This window comes from Panthera leo, chromosome D2, assembly GCF_018350215.1.
Source record: "Panthera leo isolate Ple1 chromosome D2, P.leo_Ple1_pat1.1, whole genome shotgun sequence".
NCBI classification, from domain to species: domain Eukaryota; kingdom Metazoa; phylum Chordata; class Mammalia; order Carnivora; family Felidae; genus Panthera; species Panthera leo.
This window is the reverse complement of record NC_056689.1, coordinates 5,125,496-5,144,689: the sequence shown is the minus strand read 5'-3', so window position 1 is coordinate 5,144,689 and position 19,194 is coordinate 5,125,496. Positions and strand designations below refer to the sequence as shown.

At 41.0% G+C, this 19,194-nt stretch overlaps 1 protein-coding gene across 3 annotated transcripts in view; it reads left to right on the top strand.

Moving 5' to 3' along the window:
* The window catches only part of PRKG1 (protein kinase cGMP-dependent 1), a 1,249,639-nt gene that overhangs the window by 1,086,454 nt on the left and 143,991 nt on the right, over window positions 1–19,194 (top strand). For all 3 annotated transcript variants that reach the window (XM_042907726.1, XM_042907722.1, XM_042907723.1), the window contains exon 8: window positions 18,707–18,772. In XM_042907726.1, the coding sequence (XP_042763660.1) occupies window positions 18,707–18,772 (66 nt within the window). The remainder of the gene's footprint in view (window positions 1–18,706; window positions 18,773–19,194) is intronic.

The following is a 19,194-nucleotide window of genomic DNA, read 5'->3' as shown; positions in this document are numbered from 1 at the left end:
AATGCACTTCAAATCAGGAACGATTTGGCTGCTTTATTCGTAGAGGATCTCAGCCCATAATCTTGGAGGCAGAAAAAGAAAATACAACATTCACCTCGTGGAATGATAATTCACTGTGTTCTGCTCTATGGATCCAAAGACTAGGTGGTGATGACCGTCTTGTAGTGAGATAAAATAGATTTTTCAATTTTGTGATTAAGACCGAATATAGCAACTGATGGTTGCGAGCCTCGTGTTGTAGCTACAAATAATTGAAACCACCAGATACCTTAATTAAGATTATTAAAGCTCCATTAAGACATGATTTAATTAGTAGGTTATTTGCTGTGTGATCTTTAGAACTCTATCAAATGGTATGACGCTTTATGAAAGTATCGATTGCATTCATTGAGCATTTTCTTTTGAGCCATTTCAGGTGTAGTCAGAGTCTGCAAAAGAGGTATTGTTGAATCACTAAGTAATTAATGGCGGCATAGATTCCATTTTTGTTACTGCTGAGAAAACATTAATTAAGCATTTGGGCCTGATTAGATTGTCTGCCCTCGGGAGGTAAATGTATAAAATCACAAGAGTGGAGGAGAATGCCAAGGCAGTGTTTTTTATACAGCACTGGACAGGGGATTGGGTAAAAGAGAATTCATGTGTATGCTGTCACCCCCTTAGGAAGGTCAAGGCAATTACAGCCTGCAGAATAACACTCTTGACCACAGCCTCGGAACAGGAAAGAATAGACCTTTCCAAGGGCAGGAAGATAGCACGATCAGTGGAAGGTACATGGGCATTGGGAACAGATAGAATCTAATTTAAAATTCAGATCTGGCACTTGTTAACTGTATGATTTCAAGCAGTTCCCTGAACTTCCCTGAAGGCAAAGGTTTTCTAGAACCAGGTAGTACCTATCCGAGGCTTTGGATGTCATGTATGTGCTCTGTCGCCTGTTACTTGTTTTATGGTTTTTGCTCTTTTTTTTACAACATCCCTTTAATTAACGTAAAAACCATTCATATTTTGAGAACTGTGCAAATGGGCTGCTGGCTGGTGTGGGCCCAGTGGCACAGTTTCCTGCCCCCATGTGATGGTATTATTAAGAAATTTCACTTACAGCCCTACTCTCATACCATATGTGCTTCAGGATCCTGAGCTCTAAATTCAGTTAACAATTCATGGTTCTTGCTGTCCGCCTTCCCAGTGCCCCTAACATAACAGGTGCTCAGTTAAGGATTGTTTACTAATGGTAAGGACAGTGCTTAAGTGTTCCAGTGCCTCAGCATTGATAGAGCAGTGGCTCTGAATGGAACCTAGTGGGTGAAATATACAGCAGAGACCGTCCGTTCGGCAGAACTCAGAACACAAAAGACGACCAAAGAAGAGTTGTCCGAACATCCTGTGTCTGTCATTTGCTGTCATGCAAACTCATATATCACGGGCATATTGAGTAGGAGAAATAAGGAGCATAATGGGTAGGTTACAAATCAGGAAAGGTTTCGTGATGGTCCTCTGTCACCATTAACACTAAATACTTTGCTTCTTAGAATTATCCAAGAAGGGTTAAATTCCCTTTAGTCTCTAACAGGAAAAAAGGTAAGAAACCCAGAAAACTGGAGAGCACACAGTTTCTCCTGCTTGTCCAAATTTTTCCTCCCTTTCAGAGATCTCACAGAGGTTTAAAGATGCGGTAAAACAATCTGCTGAATTTAAAAATACATCTGCATAGTCGGTATGCAGCCATTTGTAACTTCTCTGGTCCCAACTGTGTTAGCCTCATTTTGCTTTCTTCTGCTTTTTGCTCCCAGGGTCTCAGCGTACTCATGCTGTCACAAGGGACACCTCCCTTTCTCCGCTGACAAATTTCTAGATGTGCATCGGTTCTTGTCTGAGATTTCACCTCTTCCCTTAGCTCTCCTGATCCTCTCCGGTGATAAATCCATGCCCTGCCGTCCTCTGTCTCCTGGTCAGGGTTGGGACCTTCCTATGTGATTCTAAGTCACTCTGTTCACACCTCTGACCGCCTTGGACACCCTGATGTCACTGCATGTCATACCCTGATGTCACCTGTCTTACTAGATTGTTACCTCTTGGAGGACAGGAATTGTGTTCTTTACTCATTTTTAAAAATTTTTTAATATATATATATATATATTTTTATTATTATTGAGAGAGACAGAGTGCGAGTGGGAAGGGGGCAGAGAGAGGAGACACAGAATCTGAAGCAGACTCCAGGCTGCAAGCTGTCAGCAGAGAGCCTGATGCAGGGCTCGAACTCACCGAGGGTGAGATCCTGACCTGAGCCTTAGTCAACACCCAACCAACTGAGCCACCCAGGTGCCCGTTCTTTACTCATTTATTTTTTTTGTTAAATTTTTTTTTAACGTTTATTTATTTTTGAGACAGAGACAGAGCATGAACAGGGGAGGGGCAGAGAGAGAGGGAGACACAGAATCTGAAACAGGCTCCAGGCTCTAGGCTCTAGGCTCTGAGCTGTCAGCACAGAGCCCGACAAGGGGCTCGAACTCATGGACCGTGAGATCATGACCTGAGCCAAAGTCGCACGCTTAACCGACCAAGCCACCCAGGCGCCCCTCTTTACTCATTTATAAACCCGACCTGAGACGGCATGTTGGTCAGAGTCTACATTCAGAAACTTTATTCATGGTTGCCAGATAAAATACAAGACACCATTTGAGTTTAAGTTTATTTATTTATTTTGTGAGAGAGAAAAAACACACACAAGCAGGGGAAGGGCAGAGAGAGAGCGAGAGCGAGAGAGAGAGAGAATCCAAAGCAAGCTCCATGCTATCAGCACAGAGCCAGACACGGGGCTGAAACTTGCAAACCCCAAGACCATGATTCAAGCCAAAACTAAGAGTTGGACACTTAACTGATTGAGCCACCCAGGTGCCCTAAGACACCAATGTTTCTTTTTTAATGGAAGTATAGTGGACACACGATGTTATGTAAGTTTCAGGTGTACGACATAGTGATAGGACACGTTTGTACATTAGGCTGCACTCATCACAAGTGTAACTACCGCCCGTCCCTGTGCACCACTGTCACAGTACCATTGACTGCATTCACCCATTTTGCCCCTCCCCCAAGTCCCAAGACCTTTGGTCAACCCATCATTTGTTGTCTGTGTTTATGGAACTTTTTCTGCTTTGTTGTGTTGTGTTTTGTTTTGTTTTAGATTCCACATACAGGTGAAACCCTATGGTGTTTGTCTTTCTCTGACTAATTTCACTTAACGTAATACCTTCTAGATCCGTCCATGTTGGTGCAAATGGCAAGATCTCATTCTTTTTTATGATTGAGTAATATCCCACTGTATACGTACACCACATCTTTATCCACTCATCAGTTGATGGACACTTGGTCGGCTTCCCTACCTTGGCTATTGTAAATAATGCTACAGTAAACACAGGGATGCATATATCCTTTCAAATTAGTGTCTTCATTTTCTTTGGGTAACCCGATGGTGAAATTATTAGATCGTACTGTATTTTTACTGTTTCAAGAAGCCTCCCTAATGTTTTCCACAGTGGCTACACCAATGTACAGTCTCACCAGCAGTGCTCAACTGTTTCTTTTTCTCCACATCCTTGCCAACACTTGCTGCTTCTTGTCTTTTTGGTACCAGCTGTTCTGACTGGTATAAGGTGATATCTCATTACATTTCCCTGATGATGAGTGATGTTGAACATCTTTTCAAGCGTCTGCTAGCCATCTGGATGTCATCTTTGGAAAAATGTCTGTTCAGGCCCTCTGCCCATTTTTTTTAACTGGATTGTTTGGGTTTTTTTGTGGTATTGAGCTGTATATGTAAGTTCTTTATATATGTTAGATATTAATCCCTTATCAAATACCTCATTTGCAAATATTTTCTCCCCTTCTCCAGGTTGTCTTTTGTTGTTTCCTTCACTGTGCAAAAGTTTTTTTTTTTTTAATTTTGTTGTAGTCCCAATAGTTTATTATTTTTGCTTTTGCTTCCCTTGCCTCAGGACACATATCCATAAATATACTGCTAAGATCAGTGTCCAAGAGATTACTGCCTATCTGTTCTTTTAGGAGTTTTATGGTTTCAGGTCCCACATTCCGGTCTGTAATCCATTTTGAGTTTATGTTTGTGTATGGTGTAAGAAAGTGGTCTAGTTTCATTCTTTTGCATATTGCTGTCCAGTTTTCTCAACAGCGTTTGTAGAAGAGACCATCTTTTTTCCCCATTGGTTATTCTTGCCTCCTTGGTCATAGATTAACTGACCATATAAATGGGGGGTTATTTCTGAGTTCTCTCATCTATCCCACTGATGTATATGTCTATTTTCATACCAGTACCATTCTGTTTTGATGATTATAGGTTTCTAGTGTATCTTGAGGTCTGGGATTATGTTACTGCCAGGTTTGTTTTCCGTTCTAAAGATTACTTTGGCTATTTGGGCTTCTTTTGTGTTTCCAAACAAGCTTTAGGATTATTCATTCTACTTCTGTGAAAAATGCTATTGATATATTGAGATATATTTCTTCTAGGTTGTCCAACTGGCATATAAGTTTTCATGGTACTGCCTTATAATCTTTTGTATTTCTATTGTGTCACTTGTTGCTTCTCTTCCCTTTTTGATTTTATTTGGGCTCTCTTTTTTTTCTCTTGATGAACCTTAAGGTTTATCCACTTTATCTTTTCAAAGAATCAGCTCTTGGTTTTATTGAACTTTTTATTATTGTTTTTTTTTTTAATATCTATTTCATTTATTTCCACTCTGATCTTTTTTTTTAACGTTTATTTATTTTTGACAGAGACAGAGCATGAGCAGGGGATGGGGCAGAGAGAGAGGGGGACAGAATCTGAAGCAGGCTTCAGACTCTGAGGTGTCAGCACAGAGCCTGACGTGGGGCTCGAACTCACAAACTGCGAAATCATGACCTGAGCCGAAGTCAGACATTCAATCGACTGAGCCACCCAGACACCCCCATAAGTTCTTATTTTAGATTACACAGCTAATTAGTGGACATCTGGTATTTGAACCAAGGTGAAGTAACTTTGAGATTCTGCTCTTCTAATTAGCATGTTCTCCTCTCTTAATGCAAAGATTGTCCATGGACTGTATAAACATGTTTAAGGCAACTTGTGTGATTATATCATGAAAAATCATTACGGAGAAGAAAATTATCTTCCATTTGTAGGAATATTAAAAATTTAATTTCAAAGAAATATTAAATATAGGGGCCATTACATACATACATGGATCTCCATACGAACTGTCTGCATACATACACATATAGCTGGTAGCTTAACGTGTCAAGAGATCCAAAATGCCACCCTAAGGGGGGGTTAAGGGTGTTAAGACGCAGATGTCCCTGCTGAAAAAAATACCTTCCTTAGTTTTCATCTAGTTCCTATATAACTGCTGCCAGTGAAAGCCGGGCAAAAGGCAGTGCTGTAAATGACACTGGAAGATACTGTGTCAAACGTCTTGACGGCTTCACCTGCTAAGCTAGTATCTCTCCAGTGTGATCAAACTAGGCCAGCATAAACTAGCCCTAATACTGCTGCTCACTGGGGATGGGGGAGCGGGGGCGCCGGTTGAGGGGTGACGCAGGAATGGACAGCAGCTAACCATGCAGTCAACACAGACAAAGTCTTTGAGGAGAGTAAGTCCTCACCAGCCTCTCTATCCAGAAGTGTGCTTGCAAGAGTCAATTTCTATTACATCTGTTTCTTTTTAAAAAAAAACATTGATTTTATGACAGGTAACTCAAGTACATAATAGAAAACTCAAAAGCTACCAAAGTAATTTTCCCTCCTGCTTCTATCCTCTAATCACACCCTCTGCCCTGAATGTAATTACTTTTTCTAACGCATCCTGAAATAACCCATGATTTTAATGTATGCTTATTTGTGTGTGTGTGTGTGTGTGTGTGTGTGTGTGTGTGTGTGTGTGTGTATTTTACATAAATGAGAACATATACACATAGTTCTCCACATGTTTCTTTCACTTAAGACATCCTGGAGATCATTTACATATATATCTTCTCCAGTTATTTTAATGATTTCTTTTTAAAATATCCCCTTGAATTGTTGTAGACAGTTTTATTTAATCAATCTCACATTGATGGATATTTAGGTTATTTCCAACGTTGTTATTCCAATACTATAGTAATATTTAACATCATTATTTCCCCAAAACGTGAGTGCCGGTGTGAGGCAAATAATTGCAAGAAAAAAATTAATAAACAGTGCTGAATTATCTACAAAACAGATTACACTAGGTGATATTTTTACCACTAGCATTCATAGGCCTTTGAAATTCTTTTCCTATGTTTTGTGTTTTCATACTTGTCTATGAAGTGTCCATAAAATTTGCTCATTGTCGAATTGAGGTGTCATTTTTATATCCTTATTGACTTATAGAAACTCTTTACATATTAAAGCAATTAGGTCTCAATTATTTAAACTATATAATATTTTAAAACAATTTAAAATCATACATATAGCTTAAATTACAATAGCTGGGCAGATAGTACAAGTATAATCTATTAAAATTCTTGGTAAAATTGATTTATTCAAGAGATCTAATATCCTGCTTGCTTTTCCTGACCAACACCAACACTTTTCCTTGTATGTAGTGGTTTCACCTTAGCATTTTTTTTTGTTTAAATTGGTATTGTGTAGACATAGCCATGAATTTCCTTTCTTTACCAATTAAGTTGTTTCTTCTGTTTACCTGTGATTCAAAGTTAATCTTCACTTTGGATAAAATTATAGCATATTAGATGACCGGGCTTCTAAAATCACTGAAGAATATTGTTTAGAAAGCAAGCTCTTGATTCCAATAATGCAAAATAGGAAATATGTAAGAAGCAAGAACCAAAAAGGAAAGAATCTTTTTTATATTTTAACTGTATTTAAAAATTCTAATAATAATGATAATTAATAATAAAATTCTAGATATTCTTTTCTTTGAAAGAGCCCAATTAAAATTTCAATTTTATTTTATTTTTTAAGTTTATTTTTATTTACTCTGAGAGATAGAGAGCAAGTGGGGAAGGAGAAGAGAGAGAGAGAATCTCAAGCAGGCTCCACACTGTCAGCACAGAGCCGACATGGGGCTCAAACTCATGAACCGTGAGATCATGACCTGAGCCGAAATCAAGAGTCAGACACTTAACCGACTGAGCCACCCAGGTACCCCTAAAATCTCCATTTTAATTTTTAATTATCAAAGTATGGTTTTATAAACATGTTATTGTATTTTTCTTGACTTCTGATTTTGAGTATCTTATTTCACGTGAACATGTCTAATTTCTATGTGAAAATACATTTCCAATTGCAAATAAATACTGCTCACATGAAAATCTCTGCCATGATTTGTCGCTGACATATTCAAATAGTAGATCACAATTACAGGCTTAGCAGATCTTTTTCTGTCTAGAGAAATATCCTTGGATTCAAGATGAATCATCTCAGGAGCATTGAAAACCGTGATAATTAGAATTTTTGAAAAGTGTCCACATTGGTAAAACTAATTACAGAGGAGAACAGAGCACTAATTTCAGCCACCATTTCCTACGTGAAAAATGACACAGAGAATGGGGCGCTTTCTCAAGGTCACATGCTGAGTTGGCAGTGGAACAAGAAATAAGAGACACTCTTCCTGACATGTTGCCTTGAATTCTTTATAGGAGAGGATGCACTCCCAGGCTGAAGGTGCTTGAGGCAGAAGTCCTTTGAAATATGTGACCAAGCAACTTAACATTCATTTCCAGCAAGCCTCAGTGGGGTTTACTAGAACCACATTTCTAGCCCTCATTCTAAATATGCTCCATTTCCGCTACTTTAAAGATAGGGAAAATTGGAGCATTATTTTTCAGCTGTGTGGAATGCAGAAAACAGACCAAAAAAGACTAATGGATCATTTTATTCTTTTTTTAATTTTTTTTAATGTTTATTAATTTTTGAGATAGAGACAGAGCATGAGTGGGGGAGGGGCAGAGACAGAGGGAGACACAGAATCGGAAGCAGGCTCCAGGCTCTGAGCTGTCAGTGCAGAGCCCGATGTGGGGCTCGAAACTCACGAACTGTGAGATCATGACCTGAGACGAAGTCAGACACTCAACCAACTGAGCCATCCAGGCGCCCCTGGATCATTTTCTTCTTCTTCTTCTTTTTTTTTTTTTAACGTTTATTTATTTTTGAGACAGAGAGAGACAGAGCATGAACGGGGGAGGGTCAGAGAGAGGGAGACACAGAATCTGAAACGGGCTCCAGGCTCTGAGCTGTCAGCACAGAGCCCGATGCGGGGCTTGAACTCACGGACCGCGAGATCGTGACCTGAGCTGAAGTCGGCCGCTTAACCGACTGAGCCACCCAGGCGCCCCTCATTTTCTTCTTAAAAGTACTTGTGACCCGTGAGGCACACTTGGAATAATGGGTCTGTTAATATCTTCTCCTAAAGTACAAACTTTCTGGGGCGACTGGGTGGCTCAGTCAGTTGAGCGTCTGACTTTGGCTCAGGTCATGATATCGTGGTCTGTGGGTTCGAGCCCCACGTCGGGCTCTGTGCTGACAGCTCAGAGCCTGGAGCCTGCTTCCGATTCTGTGTCTCCCTCGCTCTCTGCCTCTTCCCCACTCATGCTCTGTCTCTCCCTGTCTCAGAAATAAATAAACATTTAAAAAAATAATAAATTAAATAAATAAAGTACAAACTTTCTGTGTCCAGATGCATTACAGAATCACATGTGTCACTGTCTGAAAAGTAGCCACAGCCAGTAGATTTATTTTAATCTAGACTGTTAAGGGGCGCCTGGGTGGCTCAGTCGGTTGAGTGCCGACTTCGGCTCAGGTCACAATCTCGCGGTCCGTGAGTTCGAGCCCCGCGTCGGGCGCCTGTGCTGACAGCTCAGAGCCCGGAGCCTGTTTCGGATTCTGTGTCTCCCTCTCTCTGACCCTCCCCCATTCATGCTCTGTCTCTCTCTGTCTCAAAAATAAATAAACATTAAAAAAAAAAAAACTAGACTGTTAAGAAGTATGGTGCAGAGAAGCAGAAGCAAGGAGTTAAGAGGAAAGTGAGTGTCTGATTTGAGTATAGGAACAAACATCTATTGTGTTGTACTCCAGGGTTGACTTTATTGAAAGATTTTAATAGAGGAAAATTCTGTCTTCTCTTATTTTTCCTCTCAAATTAAAACACCTCTAAATCATTCAGAAACAGACCAAATGGGCCCCTAGGAAAGCAATGGTAGCATAATATCTAAACCTGTACTTCTAAACGACTCATAAAATAATAACAGAATAAACAAGAAGAGTGACCTCTTCCTTCTCTCCAAAAAATACACTCCAGGAAGATGTTCTTTAAATTTGTAAGACTTTGCCAGAGCGTTGACTACTTGAAGCCAGAGTACAGACTAAATATTATCTGTGCTCTAGCAACAGCAACAACAACAAAAAAAACAGGAATTTCTTCAGCGGTCCTTTCGTACCCTAGCCATAAAGGAATGTATATAGAATTGTCTTTAATGTCCAGATGGACGAGCAAAAGCCATCAAATGCATCCGCATTCAGAAGAATGTATGTGTAGCTTCAAATACGGAATATGGGAACAGCGTGGATGACTGTTGACACTAACTTCAGCCGTGTCACTAAGAAAGAGCAATATTTCACCCTCTGCAATTGCTTCGTCTACCCTTTCACGAATTCCATATATTAGGTTGAACCGTAGGACATTGCCAGTAGCTGTGCAAAAATGGCAATTTCATTTGGTGCGGTCTAATAAGTACCCGTGTTCATTGTCATTGGAGCATGTCAGGAATGCAAAGTTGACATGCCACTTGAAAGATCCAGTATGCTGTCAATGCGGCGGAAGTCTTATGAAAAACAGTGTGAAAATTGAGTTCTCCTAAATCCATCATCTTTTTACTTATTGTGACCTTCCGTGGGTATTGATCCAACGGGAGGTGCATCCTCTCAGGAAGTGAATTAATACAGGGAATAGAAATATCTACCAAGGTCACCAGAAGAATAAATTTTGGAGTGACTTTCTGGATCATGCTTGGAATTGTTCTGCCTACAAAAACATCCTTTTCGAGGTCATGTCATGAGTCCCTACTATTGATAAGAAACAGAGACTGTCTTGGGTGGGCTCCAGGAAATGAACTTGCTTCAGACTCCAGTGTCCTGGTGTTGACCGTGAGTTGGTATATGTTCTCGGTACTATAGTGATTTTTATGCATTTGTTTTGTCATTACTCCTGCATTCTGTGTTGGAAGATTCTAAAGGCCGGGGTCATATTTTCTGTTTAGATAATGTGTCTTAATACATCCATGGGTGTGTAGCAACAGCTACTTTAAAAGTGAAAAGGCCATCACTGTTGTAAAATTAGTCACCTAAACTGATGTCCTTGATACTTTATTTCATCAGAGCATAGGAAATGTTGCCTTTAATTGATCTTGTGATTTCCAACTAATTTTTAAGATTTTATGTGTTATGGTAAAGGGAAAAAATGTTCACTTAGTCCATCTCTTTTTAAACAATAAATCCTTAGAGGGGCCCCTGGATGGCTCAGTCATGAACATCCTTTTTCAGCTCAGGTCATGATCTCTCTCATGGTTTGTGCGTTCAAGCCCTGCCTTGGGCTCGCTGCTGTCAGCACAGAACCCTCTTCGGATCCTCTGTCCTCCTCTCTCTGTGCCCTCTTCCTCCCTCCCTCCCCCCCACCTGTCAAAATAAATGAACATTTACAAAAATAAAATCAATGTAAAGTAAAAATATATATAAATCCTTAGAGTAGCCCACAGACACTGATCAATGCGGTCCTGCCTTCCTGTCTGGTTTCTCCTGTGCCCTGACTTCTTTTCCTCAATTCCTGAATGCCAGCCTTCTTGGCTTAACAATAAGCCATTTCCTACCTCTGGGATATTGCCTGTGTTACACCTGTTTCCTAGAAAATACATCTCCTGACTCACCTTGGTAACTCCTCATTCTGGTCTTCGCGTTCAACGTCCTCAGAAAGGGTGTCTGTCCTCTGAATTTCCAAATGAGATCCTCCCTTATTATAGCTTTGCTTGCCGACTCTTTGACTGGCATTTTCAGTTATACGCTTGTGTACTAATTTAACTTCTTGTCCCCACTAGACTGCAAGATTCAGGCATGCAAAATGTAATAGCCCTCAGTAAATATTTGTTAAAATAATTACCGACCTGTTAGAATTATATCCATGTAACATGTGAATGCTGAAGAATAAGAAAGTGTTTGAAGGCTATTCGCCAAGGTGTTAACCTTAGTTATCTCCTGGCAGATGACGTCATGGTTATCCTTCTATTTTTCTCTCACACTTTTCTGTTGTTATTTTAATTATTGTTTCTGTAATCAATAGGCAGACGTATTTCTTACGTGGACTTTTTTCCTTTACAAATGCTACTAAAGACAGTGGACGTTTGCGTGGGTGAGCAGTGAACTGGAGTCGAGGGAGCTTAGCAGTGCCACGTTCATGGGCACAGCCATGGAGATGACAGTGGGTGTCTTTTAAGGAAACTGTTGTCGCAAATGCAGTAGAGGATAGTCTGTATGGTGCTTAGAAAGGGGATAGGTCAGAGAGCAGAGGACTTCCAGCTCTAGACAACAGTGTAGAAACTTTTCTTTTTTGAATGTTTCCTTGGAAAGTTCTCAGGCAAAGAGTCGACACAACCAGATTTAGATTTGAAAATGTGCAACAAAGTGAGAGATAGATGGGAAGTGGGAGAGAGAGTTGGAGCACAGAGGCCAGTTAAGGGGCCAGATCAGCATTCCTGGTAGGAATGGCGATGGCCCAAATAGAGGAGTAGCTCTAGAAGCGACAGGAGGGATAGGTAAAGAGAGAAGGCAGAGAGAAAGAGAGAGAGAGAGCCAGTATGACCAAAGCTATGCAGTGATGGAAAGAGAGAAGAATGAATTTAATCTTCCGAGACCGGGTGAATGTAAGAATGGTCATGTCATTCTTTGTCAACCAAAGAACCCAGTGGTTGAGGTTAAGAGAAAATGTGTGGGGTCTGAATTAGAGGGGGCAATGGCGCTTCGAGAGCGAGTTGTCCAGGAGGAGAGGGGTAGAAGTTAAACTCAAGTCTTGGGAGTCAAAATAAAACCAAAAGTTGATACCATAAGATTAGGTGACATTTCCCCAGTGAGAGAAGTCAGCACAACACAACAGAAGGCCAGAAACAGAATTTTGGAGGAATCCCTATATGTTAGTGAACTGAGGTCAAGGATTCAGGAAAATAACTGGACGAGGTGGTGTCAGAAAGAATTCGGAGAGTGATTGATTACAGAAACGGAGGGAGGGAGCGTGTAGAGAGAAAGTGTAATGGGTCACATGCTTCTCAGATGTCCCAGAGGACCTTCAAGTGATGCTATGACACCGGAAGCTAAAATTGATTGGCTGCTGACTCTGTGCCAACCTTGGTTACAAGACGTGCACTTATTTGCCACGTACTGATTCGCTTCACGGAGTGTGGGAGGTGTAAATCGTGCTGGAATAATTTCATGACTAAATAGGAAGTAGAGTCAGTGAGTAGCTGGATACAGCTTTTTGGGCAAGACCACTTCTCTGCTCTGGGACCAAACTTTCGAAGCTGAACGCCCGGTTGAATTTGCTGTGAATCCCACACGTCCAGTTCACGAATTCAAAGTGCACCTTTATTTTACGTGGCTGCTTCCCGTTTGTCATCCTGCCGGCAGTGAGTTCGCGTGCCTTCAGTTTTGAGCTGAAAAGGTTCATTTTGTCCAGCGTGAGGCACACCGGACTGGGGAGGCTCAGCGGCTGCCCTGGATGGAGAATGGGAGCCGTGGGCTGCCGTGAGCTCACAAGCCCTTGGAGTGGTGTCCGTTTGCAGAGCCTGGCTCTGCGGGAATGCCTGGGCTCCCTTGCCAGGAGTCACGTTGCCCCGGCTCAAAAAGGAAGAGCCCCTACTGGGCCAGTGCCTTTGCATGAACCGTGCCCTGCTTTGGCCTCGGACGCTCTGTGTTTGTTCCCCTGGGCCATCGATGTACGACAGAGCTCTCCGGCAGACATGAGGCATAAGAAACTCGCTTCGGAACGAGACGAGTCCACGTAAACCCTTGCTATGGATTATTCCGATACTGACAGTGACTCCACTTTGGGATACAGTGATGATGAAGACTCCGGTGACGAAGTGCAAAGAATATCAGAGTCAGTGCACAGAAAAACTGGGTTTGCAAATATGTTGGATGTTTGTCATGCTCTGTGATGTCACGGAAAGGAATGTCTAACTCCTCCAAGAATGCTTAAAAAAGAGAACGCTACTTACTAAACCGCATAGCTTTGCCTGTAATTTCTCATTAATGCGTAGCAAGTTTGTGAAATAGCCGTTGACCTCCCACCGGTAGCGACTTCTCCAGTTGTCCGCGTTTATTAAATGCCACGCTGAAATCAACTAACACGCAGGGACAGAAATGGATGAGTGTGAGGTTTGATCTTCAGAGACAACGTGCATGTTAGACCTGGACCCTTAGGGGGACACGTGTGCATTTATTTACTATAAAGAAGCTGCTGAGGGTTCAGAGGCAGTCTGGTGGATGTTTTTTAAATATGTATTTTGTATGTTAACGTATTCCAGTTATGAATTATCTTGTGGTCGGTGTCGGTGAGACTTTAAAAATCTCATCTCTTCTTCTGCTAGGGTTTATCAAATACCGTGATCGGACAAAAAAGTAAAAATGAAGGAAAACTCCGTTTTTAAAAATCTTTCTCGCATCTACACCAGTATTACGTGAAGCCCCTGCAAACGTGGCGGGTGTGCTGTGCGAAACCACTATCCTAACAGCTGTGTGTGGATAGAGATAAGTTCAGTAACCACATAGAGCTCTCAGGACCTCCGCGTCATAGGAGTATGTAATATTTCATATCTCAATGCAAATATTTGCTTAGACCTACAAAGGAAATTAGCAGACACAGTAAGCCACAGTATTGTCTGCTAATGTGAGTAATATTCTCTCATTAGAAGTCCGTACCACCCCTGCTGAAATAAGAGATTAACCTATGTCGATACTAGATCAGATAGAATTTTGCCTCTCCCAGAAGCAGGCTCTGTAGGTACTCAGAGACAGCATTTCTGGACACCTGTGTCAGCAGGCACAACACCATTAAGCACCCAAATAGTAGAGATACAATGACAGCATAGTGGCAATATGAGTTCGGCGTTGAATGAACTCGGCATTCAATAATTTCCTATTGTAACGTAACGTTATTATAAAGCGACATATTAGGGCTAGAACATAGCCATGGATGGGAGGAACTCTAACCATATGAGAAACAAAATGGCTTATTGCATCAGCTTTGCAATTGAGCGCCCATAAACCTATTAATGCTGTTTTTATTAACAACTGAATATATTTTTTACGATGACAGACGGACCGTCTGACTACTTAGTGCTCCTAAGTTATTTTGCACCAGAATGCACTGAGAATTGTCGAATGGAAATCTGGTAGCAGAGTGTATACACGGTGGACTTTTGTGGAAAGACGTGAGCCCTCGAGCCAGCCAGATCTGTGTTCAGATTCCACAGCAGCTGCTCACTGGCTATATTTGACTTGGGGCGTGTGACCCAACCTCTGTCCTCACGTGTAAATTTGAGATTCTATACCTACCCTCTGCTCTATCCATTAAATGAGATTTGTGTGAATTGACTAAAATGGTTCCTGTTGTATACTAGATAATAAGTAGCAAATGTTAGAATCTTATATTTAATATATTGTTTTTCCCCATATTATACTTCTGTTTTGATATATGTCACTTTACTAGGCACTAAGCTTGATTGTAGGGCATAACTTCCAGATTTTTCCTTTTTAAAATACTTCCAATTTCTACTGACAGTTTCTTCTGATAATTACTTTTCCTCATGTATATTTAATTTAATATTTTAATATTTTTAGTTATTTTTGAGAGAGAGAGAGAGCGCGCAAGTTGGGGAGGGGCAGAGAGAGAGGGAGACACAGAATCTGAAGCAGGCTCCAGGCTCTAAGCTGTCAGCACAGAGCCCAACGCAGGACTCGAACTCATGAACCGTGATACCATGACCTGAGCCAAAGTTGGACACTTACCCAAATGAGTCACCCAGGTGCCCCATTCTTATCTGTATTTTAAAATGTCTATGTGTTTTCTCTTGTTGCAAGAAAATTACATTCATTTAAAAAAGTATGTCCAATTTAGGCCAGAGAACATAATAACATCTTCAAATATTGGAAATTTGTGATGAAATCATTTTAAAATTAATATGTGTAGAGAATACATTCAAAAGAAAGCATTATTGGGTCGCCTGGGTGGCTCAGTCGGTTGGGCGGCCGACTTCGGCTCAGGTCATGATCTCGCGATCCGTGAGTTCGAGCCCCGCGTCGGGCTCTGTGCTGACAGCTCAGAGCCTGGAGTCTGTTTCAGATTCTGTGTCTCCCTCTCGCTGACCCTCCCCTGTTCATGCTCTGTCTCTCTCTGTCTCAAAAATAAATAAAACATTTAAAAAAAAAAAGCATTATTTTGTATATGTTCTATTTTAAGGACTTTGTGAGCAATTTCTAAATTGTCAAGATGGTAATATATTTTAGGAAAATTCAGATTTAATATGTTTTCTACAAAGCTATGATAGGAGTTCTGTTCTTTGGCTTTTTTAGACTAGCAGCAGGGTATAGCAACATACCATCATGAGCAGTCTCCTAAGAAATAAGTTATTCGCTTGATAAATGAAAGACCTAATGGTGTATTAGTGAGGTTTTCTGCCCATGGCATCCGCTTCACTGAAAATCCCTGCTCAGAAAGCGATGATGGAGTTGAAAATATATTGTCTGCTCCCTCAGAGCCGAAAGAAAAGCCGCACTCTGTTGAGTAGGAGTGTTTCGTAAGACGCCGGACAGCGTGGCCGCACAGGAGGTGAGAAGAATCAAGATAAATGGAAGAACACGCTGCTGTCCACCGGCTGGGCATCAGGATACACGTCCCTTGAGCACATTGAATACCCGGCGGTGAGGGGGCAGGCTTACCGTTCCCACCGTTCCCACACTTGAGGCTTTGGCATAGTGTGTAGCTTGTCTCCTGAAACAAGGGCAGTGTGAGTCCAAAGCCTGCTCTGTGCTGTCCTGCCCGTGGGCTCCAGGCTGTGCCATCTCGTACTAAATACCCGCTACGTACCTCCCACATGGCCAGCATTCTGGGTAAAACAGGGAGGAAAACCAGCCAGGGAACTGCCCTCCTATGGTTTAGGGGGAGGGGGATAGAATCATCAACCCAGTGACCGCACAAATAAACGTCTAAGTTGCAGACTGACAGGTGCTTGGGTGGAGAGGTACGGAGGGCCATGAGCACAGGTGAACAGGGAGCCTGGGCTGGTTGCTTCTAGTTCACTGATGCAGAGATGCGTGGGCCGAGATCTAAAGGGTCAGCAGGGGTGAGCTAGTCAAGGAGTTGGGGAAGCACCTCCCAGGCCAGGAGGGCAAGTGAGGGAGTCCTCCCCGGAGGCACATGAAGCATTCAGCAGATAGCAAAGGTGGCCGCTTTGGCTGCAGGGTGGGGATGTGAGGGAGACTCTGGTAGAATCCTACTGGGAGCTGTCTAGACCCTAATAAAAGTTGTACAGTCAAAAGAGAGCTTAGTATGACACGTGGATAAAAAATATATAATCATCAGGGTGCCTGGGTGGCTCAGTCGGTTAAGCGTCCGACTTCAGCTCGGGTCACGATCTCATGGTTTGTGCGTTCGAGCCCCATGTCAGGCTCTGTGCTGACAGCTCAGAGCCTGGATCCTGCTTCAGATTCCGTGTCTCCCTTTCTCTCTGCTCCTCCCCCACTCACACTCTGTCTCTCAAAAATAAATAAATGTAAAAAAAATTTTTTTAAATACACATTCATCAATAGCTTCTTTTCTTTAATAGCAATAACCAATGAGAAACAGAAATAGAAACGTTGCTTTCATAAGAGAAAGCATTGATAGAAAACACCCCAGAATTCTTTTTTTAAAAATATCCAGATCTAGCAAAAAATATTAAGAAATCTTACTTAAAGATCTAAGAACACCTCTCTAAACAAGAAGAGTGTTATGTCATGCATTGTATGGGAAATTAGTATAATTAAAGTCCTTCTTCTGAAATCAATGTATAAATGTAATACAGCTCTACCAGAAGGCCAACGTGGGTTCCCTTAGAAGTGGAAAAATGATTTTAAAGTCTCTGTGAAGTATGAATGCTTAACAGTATCCTCAAGATATTTCTTTTCTTTCTTTTTTAATGTTTCTTTCTGAAGGAAAGAGAGAGAGGAGAGAGAGAGAATCCCAAGCAGGCTCTGCACCATCAGCCCAGAGCCCGACTCAGGGCTTGATCCCGTGACCCTGGGATCATGACCTGAGTCGAAATCAAGAGTCGGATGCTTAAGCAACTGAGCCACTCAGGTGCCCCAAGATATCTCTGAAAAGTAATTTTAGTAAGGGGGAACTTGTTTACCAAATACTTAGTACTGATGGTTTTTGTAAAGCAACCGTAATTTTAATAGCATGGTGTAGCAACAGTGGAAGACAAAAGATCAGTGGAAAATTTACTGAGTTCAGACCTATCTGTGAGAATGTAGTGTATTTTGAAAAAATAAAAATTCAGCGAGTGCATCTTTGTTTCCAAGACTTGAAAAGCCTATTATTAGAGACCTATGATGTTTGGATTATGATTTTTAGAATGTATTATTAACACTATGTTATTTCTGTGTATGTTTCTCTTTAATGTATTTCAAACTTGTATTTATCATTAATTATATTAACTTAGAAAATTTACTTTTCCAGGAAAAGGAGTACATTTTCAAGTATAACTTAATGTTTCCATGCAGTAATGCTATGAAATTTTTAGTAGCTCAGAATGAAATGTGAATGTTAATTTACAAAATCTTAGACCTCTGGGTAAGATGAGAAATACAAGAACAAATTTTTAAAGGTTTAAGAGGTTGGTAGATATGCCTGAAGTGACAAATTGGATGCTTGCAAAGAAACCGTGTATGTGTATGTGTGTGTGTTTGTATGTGTGTGTGTGTGTGTGTGTGTGTGTGTGTGTATATATATAAAGTATGTATATATATATATATATATATATATATATATATATATATATATATGTAATGTGTGTGTGTGTGTATTTCAATCAGAGTGATTAAAATTTGTCAAATACTCTTCTGGTATAGATGAATAACTGTGTATTATAAGTTGTCAAAAGGTTAGCCACATAAAAACAGGGTCTCTAAGGTGATAGTTAAAACAGATCCGTTGTTCCCAAGGTGATAGTAATAAATTCATACACAAATGGATTAGATACTCAATGTTCAGAAATATATCTGCCCCCCGCCTAAAAATTCAAATTACCCTGTCCATTACCGTCCTTGTCACGATCCAGTTAATTCCTTCATTCCCCAAAGAGCACAGGGAATGATGATGTAAAATTTGCTTCACTTCTAGAAATGAAACTTTAAGACTGAAAATTATAACTCCTGGATTATTAACTATAGGATTTGTGGGATCAATGGTAAAAGTAAGGTGGTTCCTCAGGACAAATAAATTTCAAACATGAACAAAGCTTAACCCTAGGGGTGGATAAATCTGAGAGGTACACGTAATTTACCTTGTTTCCTGAAATTAATCGCAGTGAACCCTTCTGTTTGATAGTAAAAGTGATTTTACTTTAATCGCTGTCTCTCTTTTTTACATAGGGAGGATGTGAGGACAGCCAACGTAATCGCTGCAGAGGCTGTGACCTGCCTGGTCATCGACAGAGAGTGAGTACATTGCTTTATTTTGCGTCCTGCACGCACCTGTCAGTGGCGTACCTCAGTTCTTCAAAGTACACATCGTTTTATGGAGTTATTAACACTTGTTTTATATTGCTTCATTTTCAAATGAGTTTTATATTTGATGCTCATTCCCTGTTTTTCTTGGAATGGGAAGGAATTCTCACTCCCTGTTGTCCCTTCTGCCCTTGAGATCTTTCGCCGGGTGCGTAACCGTTAGGAGCCTCACTGCAGTTAGCCGGTTTATACACGGGCGATGATGCACTGTTCACAAAGATGTGAGGATTACGGAGGGCACGTGAGGAAAGCGTGGGTCCCAGTGTTGTTTCTGTTTGTTTGGTTTTTTATTGTCTTTACTTTGGACGATCTTAACAATGCTAGCTATTGGTATAATTGTTCATAGTACTGAT